At 48.5% G+C, this 16,253-nt stretch overlaps 1 protein-coding gene across 3 annotated transcripts in view; it reads left to right on the top strand.

Moving 5' to 3' along the window:
• EYA2 (EYA transcriptional coactivator and phosphatase 2) overlaps nt 1–16,253 on the top strand; it is a 218,334-nt gene that overhangs the window by 71,422 nt on the left and 130,659 nt on the right. Inside the window, exons 3-4 of one of the 3 annotated variants that reach the window (XM_037006250.2) lie at nt 10,687–10,732; nt 14,042–14,184. In XM_037006250.2, coding sequence (XP_036862145.2) covers nt 10,687–10,732; nt 14,042–14,184 — 189 coding nt within the window. Of the gene's footprint in view, nt 1–10,607; nt 10,733–14,041; nt 14,185–16,253 lie in introns of all 3 variants that reach the window. The other 2 variants (XM_037006251.2, XM_017667454.3) reach the window with 2 other exon arrangements.

Genomic DNA, 16,253 nt, shown 5'->3' with positions numbered 1-16,253 from the left:
CTGAATCCCAGCCCCACTGCTTCCCAGCCGAATGATCTTGGGCAGATTGTTTAACCTTTCTGAGCCTCAGTTTCCAGGCCTGTCAAACAGGGCCATGACCGTGACCCAGTTCATAGGGTGCTTACTGCTGCCTGGCACACCTCAGGGGTATAGTACAACAGTTGAGCTTATTACCCCATTGTCCTCCTCTGAATGAGTAACCACAGTGAATTCAGAACCGTGGTTGCAGACTGGCAGCACAGAGCCACGCCTGGCCCTCAGGTTGCCTTTGTTTGGTTTACGCTATGTTTTAAGTAAAAGTGGACCTCTAAAAATCCGGAGAGTTCACAACAAAATTTGGATTTCTACTTTCTCTTGAAATGCTGACCGCTTTAGAGATGCTGGGACCACGTTCCCACCTGGCTGCTACTAGTGAGGGCTGAGAGAGGCAGTTCTCCTTCAGATGAGTCCCTGCCATTTCCCTTTGACTTTATATTTGTGAGCCTATACTTGGTACCAGACACTTCAAAGCAACGTTAAGTGTTGATGAAGTCTCTTCCTCCTCCTCCACTATCATTAAAGCCAACATTTGGCATTTGCTATGTGCCAGGCATTAATGCATTAGCTCATTTAATCCTCAACTCGAAGAAGTGGATACTGTTATTAACCTCATTTTGCAGATGGGGAAACCGAGGCACAGAAAGATCAAGTAGCATGATTGAGATGACACAGTTCAGTGATGGCCAAAATTTGAACAAGGAAGTCTGACTCCAAAGTCTATTCTCCCAGTCAGTACACTATGATTCTCATTTGATTATTATTCCACTGTTAGGCTATAAGTCCACTTTACAGTTGTGGAAGTTGAGTAACCAGTTTATAGTGATACAACTAGAGGCAGGGGCAGGAATCAAACCCAGGACCCCCAGCTCCAGAGTCCCTACTTCTAAGCTGAAGGATCACTTTCTGCCAAGCTACTAAGAGTCCTCAGACTATAGATGTCCATCGCCCACAGGGCTGGCATCCACAGATACACTGTCTCTCCTTTTCTGTGACTGGGAGCTTTCCAACATTTCCCACTGCCGCGGAGGAAGCTGGCTGCCCAGACCAGGGCTCTGGGGGTGGAGCGATGGGCCAGAGTGAGGTCGCTCCCAAATTCAGAGCAGGCAGGGCAGGCAGGGTCAGGTTACACACACACACTCTTTTCTTTCTCTTGAGATGGGCGGTAAGCTCAGGGACTCAGCAGGGGACATTCCCCCCTAGCTGTGGCCTCAAGTGCCAGATTTGGCTGCCCTTCCTGCCTAGTCTCCTGGTCTCCTCCCTCCTGGGCCCTTCCTTCTGTTACAGAGTTGTCGTTGAGTGACTGCAAGGACCCAGCTCCCAGGCGGACCCCATGGAGGCAGGGGCCAAGGGGCCTGCACGGGGATTCTGCAGGGAATGTGGAGCTAGTGGCTTCCATTGCTCTGCCTCTTAACAGTCATGAGTCCCTGATCTAGTGGCCTAACCTCTTTGGGGTTCATTTGTCTCATCTGATAAATGGGAATGATTATTCCACTGACCTCATTGAGTTGATGTGAGGATGAAGTGTATTAAAACAGGAAGATGACTTAGTATTTCTTAAAAGTGCAGAGTGAGACCTAAATCCCTTACCCTTGGCCACCAGGCTCACCTTGTCTGTCCCTGCCAGCCTCTCAAATTCCCTGTGCCCTTTGCTCACTGGGTCCAGCTCTTGGCTTTTTTCTTTGCTCTAACTCACAGGTGTGGTTCTGCCCCCAGGGCCTTTGCACTTGCTGTTGCCTCTGCCTGCATCGGTTTTTCCCCCCCTACACCCCCTACCCCCCCATCTCTGCACCCCTCATCCTATAGATCTCATTAGACAGGTCTTCCCTAACAAAAGTAACTGTTCATTCGTTCATTCATTCAACAGATGTTTATTCAGCCACATGCCAAGCATGGTTTTAAGTACTAGAAAGACAGCAAAACACCCTGCCCTCCTGGGCCTACACATGGTGCTGGAAGGGCAGGAGACTGATAATACCAATAAATAAGCAAAATATATAGTATGTTGGATGGTGATACTTACTATGAGGGAAGAAACAGGGAAGGAGGATGAAGAATGCAGGTGGGGTTGTCATTTTTGTTGGAGTGGCTAGGAAACATCTCCCTGGGAAGGTAACACAGAGCAGAGACCTGAAGTTGATGAGGGAAGCAGTTCATGTCCATGTGGACCAAGAGCCCTGTAAGCAGAGGAAACAGCAGGTGCAAAGGCCCTGAGGCAGCAGTGTTTCCAGAGCACTTGAGGAGCAATAAGGAGGCCAGTGTGGTTGGAGCCCAGGGAGCAAGGGGGCAACCAGGGAAATGAGATCAGCAGGAGACATGTCAGACCATGCCAGACTTTGTGAGCCATTGGAAGAATGTTTTGGCTTCTATCCTGAGTGAGATGGGAGCCGTGGGAGGGTGTAGAGCAGATGAGGGATGATCCAATCTCATACTGACAGGATCCCTCAGGCTGCATGGGAGAAGGGACTGGAGGTGGGGACAGAATGGGAGCCTGGAGACCAGTGGGGAGGGCGCTGCAGTAAACCCAGTGAGAGGCAACGGGGGCTTGCACAGGGGCAGTAGATAGAGCGGTGAGAAGGGGTCAGATTCTGGACCAGTTTTAAGGGTAGAGCCCACAGACACCTCACAGCGTTTGCACACACTGTCCCCACAGCCTGGCACGTCCTTCCTTTCCGCTTTTATTCTGTGACAAATCAATTTCTAGCCACCGGGCAATACACAGATACACAATTCTTATAAAAACTTGAAACCTCAAGCCAAACTCCCCTTTGCTACATCCACCCAACTGAAGCTTTTTGCCCCCAAAGTCACCACTGTTGTATGTTGTGTACATGTTATTTAGTACCTTTCTCTATGCAATTACAAAGTGTCCATGTATATGTATATAATTTATGTGTGTATTTATGTACATACATTTGTAAGTATATATTTACTATAGAAAAGACTGTTGTTGGAAAAAAATTCGAAACACAAAAGCTGTCATATGATACATATTTTCTGTTACTTGCTCTGCGCACTCAAGATGTATGAAGTAATGATCTACCTCCTATTTGTTTTAACTGAATAATACACCAAAGAATGACTGTGCCGCAGGTCACTCAGCCGTCCGCCTGCGGGTGAACACTGAGGTGGTTGTTATTTTTTTTTTTTGCTCTTGTGAACAGTGCAGCCAGGGGCACCATTGTCCGAGCTGCAATGTGAACATGTGAGCTGTTTCTCTACAGAGGATGCCCAGAGTTGGAAATCAGCGTAGGTTCTTTCCCCTTCATTTCTGCCTTACAACCTCCCCCTTATCCAGTGTCACCTCTATCCCCTTGTGCAACCTCCCAGACCCCTCCACGGAGAGAGCTGGTCATTCCTCATTCTGGTATTTCTTCCATCATGTGATCAGCAAATTGTTTGCGGGGCATTCTGTGCATAGGGCCTGGGGATCTGGTGGAGAACCATGCCTGCCCACTGCCAGCCTTCAGGGGCTTTGCACGGCAAGGGTCACTCTGCTCCCTGGGGCACTTTTTGCATCTCCCCTGGGTGACTGCACATCACATCCTACAGAGTTTGAGCTCAGCCAGGCCACATTTGTATCATAGCCCCGTGAATTGCTCACTGTGTGAGCCTGGGCAAATTCCTACTCCTCTCTGGGCCTCAGTCTCCTCATGTAGATAATGAAGATACAAATGCATAAGTAATGAAGTGCATTTGTCGGGTAAATAGTTCCAGAATGCCTGCTGCAGGCCAGGCCCAGGTGTAGGTGCTGGGAATGTATCAGTGAACAAAAACAGGCAGGTCCCCCTTCCCAGAGTGCATGTTCTAGTGGAAGAGGCAAATACTGAATTTTTAAACAAATACAAGATTTCAGATAGTGTTCATTTCTATGAAGAAATAAAGCCGGAGTGTGAGAGAGTGACCTACCTGCATGTGGGCCAGTGGCTAGAAAGGCTTTAGTGCGATAGTGTTAGAGGTCTTGCAGAGTATCTGATGCTTGGAAAACACGCAGTGCACATGGAAGCACCTGGGACCTTGTTAAATTGCAGATTCTGATCCAGCCTGAGCGTTTGCATTTCTAACAACTCCCAGGTGATGCTAACGCTTCTGGTCGACCAGCCACTCTGAGCATCAAGGTGCTAGCTTGGTGGTTCTCAAGTTCTCTTGTGCATCAAAATCACGTTAGAGGTTTTGTTAGCACACTGACTTCAGGGCTCCAGCTCCATTTCTGATTCTCTCCAGGTTTGGGCTGAGGCCTGAGAATTTGCATTTCTAAAAAGTTCAGGGGCCAAACTCTGAGAACTAGGCACCAGCTCTGGCATTCAACCTGATTGCACACTAGAATCTCCTGGGAAGTTTAAAATATTTTTTTAAATATTAATGTCCGGATCCCACTCCCAGAGAGTCTGATTTAATTGGTCAGAGTGTAACCCAGGCAACAGGATCTTTTAAAAGCTCCCCAGATGAGTTTATTATGCACCCAAGGTTGAGAACCATTGTTCTAGATGGTGAATTTCACTTCCAGGACAAAGACAAATTTTTACCCATATATATATATATATTCAAATTTCTGTTCCTAGTTAACATAGTTCATGGTGAAATCCTTAAAAATTATTTATGAATGGATGGGTGGCTATATTAATGGATGGATGGGCGGATGCATAGGTATATTGTTGGGTTGGGTGGATGTTTGAATACAGAGTGGTCCTGAGGATCACAGATACTTTAGGCTGATGCTGGCTTTGAATCCTTAGTAAAGTTTCCTTAACCTCCCCCTGCCTCATTTTCCATATCGATTAAGTACAGATAAAACTTTCTCATTGGGTTGTTATGGAGAACAAAAGAGGTAAGACTCATGCAGTCCTTAGCATAGTGCCTGGCTTACAGGAACCACTTGAGAAATATTACTATTCAAGGGAACCTTGAGTTTGAATTGTATCCCATCTTCTGGAAGAATGAGGGGGAAAGTCACAGAACTAAGAAAGCAAAGCTGAACAGAGAAAACTTTCTCTTTTAAAATGGAGCAGAAGGCAAGGCTATAATCTCATTTCTCGTTCCACCACCCCATGGAACAAGCCAGGCTATCGTCTTCTCAGGCTGCCTGCTCCTCCCCTGCCCTGGGCATGATAAGGTCTGATTTTCAGTTTCAGTCTCACCGGTTCCAGCCTGGGGCAGGCAGATTTTGATTCTTTCATCCAAACCAGGTTGAGCTGCCCAGAGTTTTGCCAGGGGCCTCACCCGGGAAGACACAGATCAGCTTCCCCTTTCTCACCTTTAAGCCTCTCAGCTGGCTTCCTGGGGGGCCTTAGCACCCAGAATGACCTCTCCCTGCACGGAACAGAAACCACACCTCGTGGGGTACTGGTGTAGTGTTAAGGAGACTGCCGGTCCCCTCCTTATGGGGAAGGGTGCTGGCTATGATTAGTTATCTAATGTCAACCCTGAGTAAAAAATCACCTGTGCCGGAGACCCTCCGACTTGGCACACCCTCCAGCCACTCTTTGCTGTATGCTCTTACCCCCTATAATGTCACTTGCTTGCTCACTTTTCTTTAAAACAGCTTTCTTTCAGTCAATTCACTTTGAAAGGATGACTTAAATCCAGTTCCAGAAATGACGTTATGACTTTGACAGTCGTGTCCTGAGTCTAATATGCATTAAAATGGATTGGTGACGATTTAAATAGAAGAGCATCTATTTACGTACTCCTAAAATCTTTATCTTCTGGGATATGCTGGCCTCATTCCTTTCAGCCCTCAGGAACATCACCATGAGGGACAAATGACTTGTTCATTGTCACATAGCCACTTGGTGACAGTCGAAATTGGGACACACACTTCTGGATTCCTAATAGAGTGCTACCTCCTGTTGTCCCTGCCCCAGGTCTGGAGCAATTTAAACCATCCACACAGGGAACATGAGCTGATACAGCTTGTTGTCTTGCCCCTTTCATAGCAAAGACCTGCCTCAAGACATCTTGCACTAGAAATTGTCTCATCTCACAGGGATCAGTTAGAAGCAGCCCCTGGGGTCCAATTAGCCAACATAATAGTGGTTGGTGTTTTCAGAATCATTAGCTTCTTAATCCTCCCAGTGAGAGGTCAAAAAAGTGTGAACATTCAAATTGGGTTCACAGATTTAAGTGGCTTAAGCAAGGGCCCCAGGAGAATGGAAAGCTAGTAATAGCTCCTGTGTGTTGAGCAGTTACCATTTGGCAGGTACCTCTCTGCTGCCTTGCAGCAGCCCCACGGGTATGAGATGCTGCCCCATTCTGCAGATGTGAAAACTGAGGCTTGGAGACAGGAGGTGGCAGGCACAAGGTCACATATTTACCCTGCAGCATGGTCAGGATTTAAATTTGGATCGCACCCCTTAAGCCCACATGCTTTCTTTGGAAAAAACATTCTGTTACAAATTATGCGACTCAGGTTGTAGACCTGGCTCACAGTAGATACATGATCAACATGTGTTGAATTTCCAAGTGTGGTTTCTGGGGGCTTCCTAGACCAATGCACTCAGAGTCTGCACCGTAACAAGATCTGCAGGCAAATGCTGTGCACCTTCAGCTTCCAGTGCCCTGCTCAGCACCATCCACTTTCTTCCTTGGCCTCTGTTATAACTGGAATGAAGTGCTTATTTGTGTAATGATTTGTTTGCAGTCCATCTCCCCCACTAAATCAGAAGCCCCCTAAGGGCAGGGACCCTGGCTGCTTTTGCTCCTTATTGTAGTGTTAGCACGTGCCTGGTACATGGCAATCAATGATTGACTGAGCTCATGCCAGAGGCCCTGCCCATCTGTTCAGCTGATTCTTCTCCCTTCACCTATAGGAAGCTGGGAAGGAAAAGGAGGCTTAGAGCTTTAAATTCAGAAGTGAACAGAAGAGGATGTCTGCCCCTCCCCACTTGAGAGCTAGCTGTCCCCTTCCATGTGCCAGCCACTCTCCCCTGTGACACATGGTGCAGCTTGGAGTAAATAGGTTTGGGTACGTTGAGTCAGGTCCCTGGGGCTGCTTTCACCACTGGCAACATGGATTTAGGTCACCATCAGTGACTCCTCCATTGACCTCTACCTCGTCCATCATGGTAAATTCAGTGGCACTCACCAGGTCGAGGACAGGAAGCTGTGATCAGTGGGAAGCCCATCTACACCAGCCAGGTGTCAGATCCCACCAATATGAGAGAGGGCTGCTGCTGCTAAATATTATGTCTTTTCCACCCTGATGACTCGGAGTGCATTTAAAGAATGGAATCAAAGAGTCATTGGTACCTTGTGCTGATGGCCCTGTGTTTGTGATGGAGTGGCCATGAGAAGTATGACCGCTGCCCCGAGATTGCCAGCATGCTTGCCCCACCCCGCTGTCAGGGTCCATAACACTTTGGCCTCATGGAGGGGCACGTGGCCAGAGCGCACACCCTTCCTGTCCTCTGGGGAGCTGTGGTACGATGGCCATGCTGCTGTCCAGAGCATCATGCCCACATCCGAGGGCACCACCCTGGCTGTGGGCAGGATTGTTCCTGAGCTGCATGGGTAGTTCACTGGCCTGGCCTCCACCTCATCTGTCTTGCTCTGATTGCCACCTGGAGAGAGCTGTCAAATGCAGTGGCATCCAGAAAGTTGTGAAGCAGGGGTGGGAGGGGGATTCACTGGAAGACATCTGGGCTACCGTGAGTACCAGGTTGTCTCCTGGGACTTGAGCAGCGATGCCCACTCCCCCGCCTTCCACATTGTCCCCACGACCGTTCTGTCAGGCCCACTTCCTAATATGCAGACAATGTGTGGCTCAACTGCAGGTGGGCCTCCTGGTCCTCACGACCTCCGAAAACTAATAGCCCTGGACCAGAGGGAGAGACTAGAGGGAGACAGAGGCTCTCTGCTCCTGGGCAGTCTCTGCCCCACCTCTGGACCCAAAGCACTGGGCAGCACCACCCCTGACACAGTCCCACCCAGGCCCCCTGGGGAAGGGAAGGAATTGAGAGTCCTGCTGGGTCAGCTGCCATCAGGATTCTCAGTAAGGTCTACCCTGTCCTTACCTGGGAGAAAAGGAGGAAGGGAAGGGGGAGACCATTCCTATATAATACACCCATTCTCTAGGTTTTCAATTCCCCCAAGGCTTCTGGGACAAAAAAGGTAAATGAGATAGATACCAGTGGAAAAAAAGATAAAAGCTTGTGTATTTCAAAATCACACAATCAGCAAAAGGGAAATCTCTTCTACTGAGTGCCTATTTTCTTGCTTGCACAGTCTTCCCCGGGGGCTGCCAGGGTGGGAATGGACAAGTATCATAGGTTTGCACAATAGGAGAGGACGACCTGCCCGTGTGGGGAAGGCAGATGACTCAACAATTCAGAACAGAGGATGCTGGAGGGGGGCAAGCATTGCCAATCCCGGCCCGGAGGGTCGGGGGAGAGAGGCTTCAAATTTACAGCATGCCAAGTTAATCTGAGCCCATAGGAATGTTTCCATAGGTCTAGATTTTTATGAATATTTACATATTTATTAAAGAAAACATATTCAAAATGTTTAATTCAGTAACTGATGTATTACTAAACATACTCAAATCACGGGCATTTACCAATAATGAGACTGTGGCTGCTTCAGAATGAGACAGTTCATTCTCTGGTCCTGGGGGAGGGTGAAGAGGGGGATGGGGGCCCTGCCTTGGGCAGCACAGCCCGAGGGGAGAAACTAACCTCCTGTGAGCCCCTCGGTGTGCCAGCGGCTTTCCTTGCTGTCAGACCATTGCTGTTCCAACTTTTTTTTTGATAGGACACATAGTAAGAAATGTATTTTTACACTGCCATTTGGCACGCACGCGCACAAACACACACACACATACTTTCCTGTCTGTACCTGGAACAGAAGTTTCACCCATTTCCTCCTTGCTATGAACAATACATGCCGATATTGTCTATTTGATTTTATTGTTGGATTCTAGCTCCACTTTCTAAGATTTCAGGACTTCACCCTCACCCTGAAGTTTGGGACTCCAGCAGAATCTGACTCAGCCAGGGGACGTGTCTAAGGGAATGGACTCAGGCCTCAAATAGCCCATGGGTTCAAGTCCCAGTTCCCATGCCCACAGGCTGTGTGGCTTGAGCAGAGCTCTTAGCCTTCCCCAGTGTCCTCATCCATGCAGTGGGGAGAATGACACGGCCTACCTGTGGCACTGTTGTGAGGAATAAATGAGGTCATGTATACAGGTGGGGTAATGCAGGGCCTGGCACGTAGTGCCCTTCTAACTGGATGCCAGTTGCTATTAGTCTGATGATTGTCATCACAGCCTGCAGTGTCCTAGTTGTAAAGATAAACTCCAGAGCCAGACCACCTGAGTTCCAATCACCAATCCACCCCTTATCACCCCGGTGGCTTTGGGTGGGTTACGCAAACTCCCTGTACCTCCACGGGGACATGAATAGAACCCTCCTTCCTCATGGGAGGATGGTGAGGATTAAATAATTAGTCCAGGACAGTACTTAGAAGAGAGCTCAGCATCTAACAGGCCCTGCGGAAAGGAGGGGTGTGCTCGCCCCCTTCTCATTTAAGCCTCATGCGTCCCTCATTTCACAAGAGGGAGCTCCAGGGCCCAGACTCTAAGCAGCCTGCCCAGAGGCTCGCAGGTAGTGAGGTAGAGTTGGAACAGCAGCTGGTCTGCCCAGCCTCCAGCTCAGGGCCTGAGAGAGGCTCAGAGCATTTCTCAGGAGGCACAGGGAACACCCCAGGCCAGGGCGTGTGGATCGGCAGGTTGGTGCAATCAGCAGGCATGTTATCTAGTATTGGCTAGGGCTGCACAGTGAGGACTTTGAGTTGTGCTGTTAAAGATGATATAGCACAAAATACTCCCCAGGGAACTGCCCATTTGTAAAGGTATCTTCAGGAAAACATCTTTCCCACTTAACTCTGTCACCTTTCTGTCACCTCCTGCATGAGTGTCTCCCGCTGATGGATGTGGTGTGCCCAGGGTAGATAGAGAATATGCAGGGATACACTTGAATCGGGAGCTCAGGCCTCCTCCATCTCCCTGCTGCACATGCTAGCTGGAGCCTAGGAGATGATCCCAGGCGTGTCTTCCCCTAAGTGCTGAGCCAGCCCCACCAGGACCCCGAAGACTGAAACTGCAGAGGGAGGGGAGGGACACCACGGTGATGTCATCGGGAGAAAGGAACTAGATGTCGGGTAATCAGAACCAAGCAGTATCTGTTGCTGTGGCATCTTTGGGGGTGCCTTAGAGGAGGGAAGCGGGTGGTTCTCCACCCAGGGGTAGAAATGGCACCAGCTGAGGAGTCAGGTGACCTGGCTCAGGTCCCAGGTCCCAGCTGTACTGCCATCTAGCCATGTGACCTGGCTCAAGAACCTTCTTTTTGTCCCTTTGGCCTCGGTTTCTTCACCTGTCAAATGGGTTGGAGGGAGGGACTCCACTCTTGTTTCCAGACACTACAGCTTCTTCTATGTAGTCCTTCAGTTAGTACCTGGAGACAAAGCTCACCAGAAAGGATTTTCAAGGAAAAGGCTAAGATCTATTGTGCCTTGGATAAGCTTTGGTGGTTGAGAAACTGCCCAGCAGCAACTCTCTTAAGTTTCTCCCCGCTTAGGTCGTCATCTGAAGCCACCACTTCTACGGAACACCGCTCTGACGGCTGCAGCCCTTCACATGTCTCTTTCCCCCCGCAGGCATCCCCACATCAGTCCCTCCGAGCGTGTCCCCGCTCTTCGCAAGGTGAGTTCTCTCGCCCTGGCTCCTTCGCGGGCCCTCTCGCTTCCTCTTCCTCGGAGGCCAAGGCTCTGGAGCCAGGGGCCCCGGAGAGGGATCCCAGCGCCAGCACTTACCAGCTGAGCCACCTTGGGCAGGCAGCTGGGCCTCAGTCTCCCCGTCCAGGAAGGGGGAGAGTCAGGATACCTGCCCCTGAAATGAGCTGAAACGTTAAACGTGCTTAGAACGTGGACAGTATTCTGAGTGTTGGCTGTGAATCTCTTCGTTCTTCTCTTTGGTCTTCTTGTCAGTCTTTGCTTCCTTTTCTTTCCTGCAGAGACTCTCAATTCCTCCCTCCCTCCCTTCTTCCCTGTCTTCCTCTCTTACTTCCCCCATCCTTTCCTCTCCGCCCCTTTCTCCCTCCCATTCTCTCTCTCCCTCCACCTCCCTCCTCTCATCTCTCTTCCTGCTGCAACATTCACCCAGCACTGCTCAATGCCCAATCCCCTACCAAGCCCTGGAGACTCAGAGGTGAATGAGACACAGCCCCTGCCCTCAGACAGTTTCCAGTCTGTGGAGAAGACAACCGTTCATCAGTGAGCTCAACACAGAGGGCAGCAGAAATGTTCCACCAAAGGTGTGCAAGGGGCAGAGCTGTGATGGACACAGCTTCCTGGGAGGCAGCTGCCAGTGAGGCCCCGTTGTGTGAGAAGCCCTGGCTTTGGCTTGGCCTGGCCTTTGGTCAGTGTGCCCTCTGTCTAGAAGGTCAGCTTCGCCATATGTGGACACACCCCTCCCCTGACAACACTGGAGAAGCTGTTTATAAGGAACATACTTTCTCAGGCTCCCTTTCCCTCTAGATGTCTTGGGGATTGCTAGGAGCAACTGAGATCTGTTAAACCTTCCTAAGTTTTCTTTAAAGCCTCAGGGTTAAAGAGTTCCACTACCTTTTCTCCGGGTTTTCATTTTAGCCCCCATTGAATCTGAATAGGGTAAATTGGTTTTGATGGGAAGCAGGAGTTGATCATCTCAAATTTCCACCTTCTAAGGACAGGTGTAAATTGAGAACATTTTCAAATAAGGTCCTCTGCTCAGCACAAAGTCCAGACTCACTGGATATGTTCTGAGGCACCCCGCGGAGTGGGAATGTTGGCCAATGAAATGCCTTCCGGTGTTGGTTCTGGCATGTCCAGTTCATATGAGATTCTATGCATTTTGGAACAAGTTCTCCACCCTTCATCACAGTAGTGGTCAGAAACGAAGCAGAGCGTGAGAACACCTTTTTGTAGCTCCATAAACCTCGGTATCTCTCTCTTACCTGTCATGAGGCTTCATATGGAGGAGGAACTCTGGAAACAAGCAGGTTTTAACTAAAGTAATTTAACCAAAATGGATTCAGATACAGATTTGGGGATCTCATTAACCTTTACTGGTAAACATGCCAGTTAGAGTAGTTAAATACAGGATGTCAAGTGCAGATGGCTCTAGCGTCCCAGTAAGTGAGCTAAAGGGAGAGGGTGGCATAGTGGAGTGGTCAAGGCATGGCCCCCAGAGGCCTTCGAAGGCTGTACCAGCTGTGCACTTCCAGTATGTCGGTCTCTCTCTGCCTCAGCGTTCTTATCCATAAAATAGGGAAAAGGAAGAGCAACTACCTCCAGGGTTGTCAGAGCTGTTGTAAGGTTTGAATGAGTGACCCACCCAGAGCGATTAGGACATTGCCTGGAATGTGATAGATACAAGAATTGTTAGCTGTTTTTATCCATAAATGAGGTGGGCCCAGTAGGGACTCTGGCAGACAGAGTATGATAGCCCTTCATGGAACCACTCAAATCCAACTGATAGCACCGCAAAGAAGTGCAGACCTAGGCTTGCCAAAGCATCTGCTTTATAAGAGAAGGGGAAATTGTGTGTGTGTGTGCGTGTGTGTGTGTGTGTGTGTGTGTGTGTGTGTGTGTGTGTAACCTCCTAGTTTTAAAGTCCTGACAATGAATTCAAATTTAAAAAATAAATAGCTGCATTGGCCAAAGGAATTATATCCACAGACCCATGAGCTGCATCTGGCTCCTGGTCCACAATCTTGACCTCTTCCTGACAGAACAGCCCACCTTGACTTTATTGCTGCCTGTAGGGCTGGGCCAATCCCATTTCTATAAGTGAAGGGCAGCAAAGCTTCATGGTAACAGGTACGGGCTCTGGAGTCAGACTCCCGAGTTTAAATTCTAGATTTCCCATTCTCTAGCTGTGACTTCAGATCTCTGAGCTTTGGTTTCCTCTTCTCTAAAATGCTAGTTATAAGAGTACCTACTCCAGGAAGTTAATGTGTGCATCTGATGACATCTGATGCAGATACTGGGCCTGTGTGACAGAGTTCTGAGACTATGGTAAGAACACGATTGGTTGCAGTCGTTGTATTACAGATGTCTTGGGTAAGTGGCCCATTAAATCCTAGCCCTTCAGGGAACCTGTTATTCATCATTCAAATGGAGTGCAGAATCCATGTGTGTTCTTTGGTTGAAAGTAACAGAAACGGATTCCAGCTGATGTAAGCCCAAAGGACCTTTCTTGGAAGATCTGGAGTAGCTCACAGTGTAAGCAAAAGTTGAATAATCAAGCCTTGAGAAAGACCAAAAATAGGACAGCTTCTGGAATCCAAACAATAGGCAGGTTCTTTAGAGTGTAGATGCTCAAATGAATTATTCAACCCAAGATTTAAATTCCCAGGACACAGTCTGATTGGATGATCTTGAATCATCTGCCCACCCCTTGGCTTAAAGCAAGGCATCTTGATTGACAGTCCTACAGTCAACTGGGGAGGTGTCTAAATCAGCATAGATAGTCAGGGTGGGTAGGCTATGCTGCAGGAATCAGTAAACCCTGGTCTCAGTGGCTTACCACCAAAAAAGGTTGGCTTCCTACGTCCAAGATGGATGGGATGAAACTCTCCAGCACAGCTCTCCTCAAGGCTCGGGACGTGTACAAATAAATAATAGCTCTGCCATCTCAACCTGTGCCCTTGACAGTTGCTGCCAAAAGAAGAGAGAGGCCAGGAGGGTCACAGGGGATGGTTTTATTGGCCAGAGCTGGGAGTGCCTTATACATTCTGTTGGGCAGAATCGAGTCACATGGTCAAATCTGACTGAAAGGGAGAGAGGAAATGTAATCTTCTTGGTGCCCAAGAAGAAGAAAATGAAATGGGGTTTGGCAAACACTTGTTATCCCTGCCTTGGAAAGCCTGTTTGGAAACACCCAGAGGAAAATGGTGGTGTTGATACCAAAATAAGGGGAAAGGCAGAAAGGGCTGGGCCCAGAGATTTAATCTTCTCTCCTTCCATGCAGACCTTGCGCACGTGTCCTGCCCAGCCAGCCTCCCACAGCCATGGCGGCCTACGGCCAGACACAGTATAGCACGGGGATCCAGCAGGCCGCCCCTTACACGGCTTACCCACCTCCAGCACAAGCCTACGGGATCCCTTCTTACAGTGAGTAACAGACCAAGCCCTTGCCTTCCCCCGGGGTCCCCAACACCATGGTCTTTCTTCTACTCTATCGCCTCAGTTAGATGCCAGATGATAAAGGCAGCCAGCCTACTTTTGGATTAGAGATAGAGAAGGACAGACACTTTACTATGGTTTGAGTTCTACAGACTATATCGAGGTCTCTTTTGATTGCAAGAGTAGGAAACTTAACCTAAGCTGGCTTAGGGAAATGGAAGTTTAATGATTCACATGCTGGGAAATCAGGAGGTACAACTCACCTCAGGTATGGCTAGATCCAGGTGCTCACAGAGACACCCAGAATAATGTTGGACCAGATGCTGGGACATCTTGTGATCCAGGCAGGTTGACACATAAAACTGAGTATCATACTGCTTATGGCTTTTATTCATACTCGTCCTTCACATCCTAACTAATAAGTCAACCAAAGTCTTTTGGCAGCAAATGACAAAAATTCAGTGCTAACTCGTTTAAGAAAATAAGGGCATTCATTGCAAACATAACTGAAAATGAAACATCTTAGGGCACAACCTTCAGGCAGGGTTGAATCTGGATACTGAAGTGATAATATCAGGAATTAGTCTCTCTGCTTCCCTTTGTGTGGGCTTCCTCTCAGGCAGGCTCTCCCACTGTGGTGCCCACTTTCGAAAGCCCTAGCAGTTCTAAGCTGTAACTTCCCAAAAAAAGATAGAGCCACTCCTGTCTAGGATGTACCGCACTGTCTCAGACATTTCTCTGACTGGAACCCCATGGCCGTCTTTGACCCAGACAATGAAATGCTCTAGATGGCCACATTTGGCCACATATCCACCCATGGAACCAGGGGTCAGGCCAAGCTCACTCAAGAAAACTGATCTGAATGGGGGAAGGGGTGATCCCCAAAGGAGAAGGGAGGTGAGCAGAAATCACAGATGTCCAGGCAGATGGCTTTCTGATCCATGCAACTCTGTGCAATCCAGTGGAGAGAACATAATGTTGGTAGGCCCAGAGACCTCCCTTCCAGATCCAGCTGCCTCTGACTTCTCCTCAGTTTCTTTATTTGTTAAGTTAATATGTTCATCTAATCTTCCCAACTAGATGGTGTGATTTGAGTTCCCTGAATCTTGTGTATTTTTTCCCTTCTTCTCCCTCTCTATATATACCCTGTTCTTGTGTTCATTCATTCATTCATTCAGCATTGGCTCACATGCTAGGCATACAGTGGTCAAAGAAACAGAACAGGCCCTGTATTTGTTGAGCTTATAGTCTAGACCAGAGGCTGAAAAGTGCAGGCCGATTGGACTTTTTTTTTTTAATATACTTGACGTTTAAAAAATAATTGCCGATTTTGACATGAGAAAAGTTTATATAAAAATTCACATTTCTAATGTCTTTTTTAAAAATCAGGTGATTGGGAAGCCCTGGGCCCATATTTCTTTGTGTTGGAAGTGGGTAGCACCCAGTAGGGCTGTCCCTGTTAGCCTGTTTGCCATGGTCCCCACCCAGCCCATGTCACTTGCTTAAATTGTCTGCCTGTCTCCCAAAGACATTTGAGTTTGCAAATCCCTGGTCTAGAAGGAGAAAAAAATTACATTAAAAAATGTTCATGTCTTATTTCAAATTATGATGCATGATATAAAGAAAGAGCATGTTGTGAGAGAGAACAGAGCAAGGGTGACTTACCTTAGGTTCCGGTGCCAGGGAATGCCTTTCAGATGAGAAGCTGATTCAGCTGAGAACTGAGCTATGTACAAACCCAGGAGGGACAGCGTCCAGGCAGAGGGGACCAGCCATGCGGAGGGAATTCTGCCAGTTCAAGAAGCCCAGTGTCTGAAGCACTGTGGGGGATGGGGTGGGCGGAGTGGGCAAAGCCGTAGAGGACTGGAAGGGATTTGGGATGTTCCTCCAAGGGAACAGGAACTCACTGGCAGGTCTTTAAGCTGAGGGCTATATGATACAACCTGGGTTTTTACAGCCACTTTGGCTGCCATAGGGAGGTTGGATTGGAGGAAAGCAAAGGGAGGAACAGGCAGGCCGGCTGGGGAACTGATAAGGTCTGGGGTGGGATACTGGTG

Source organism: Manis javanica, chromosome 5, assembly GCF_040802235.1.
Source record: "Manis javanica isolate MJ-LG chromosome 5, MJ_LKY, whole genome shotgun sequence".
Lineage (NCBI taxonomy): Eukaryota > Metazoa > Chordata > Mammalia > Pholidota > Manidae > Manis > Manis javanica.
Note: the sequence above shows the minus strand (reverse complement) of the source record. Positions and strands in the feature narration are given on the sequence as shown.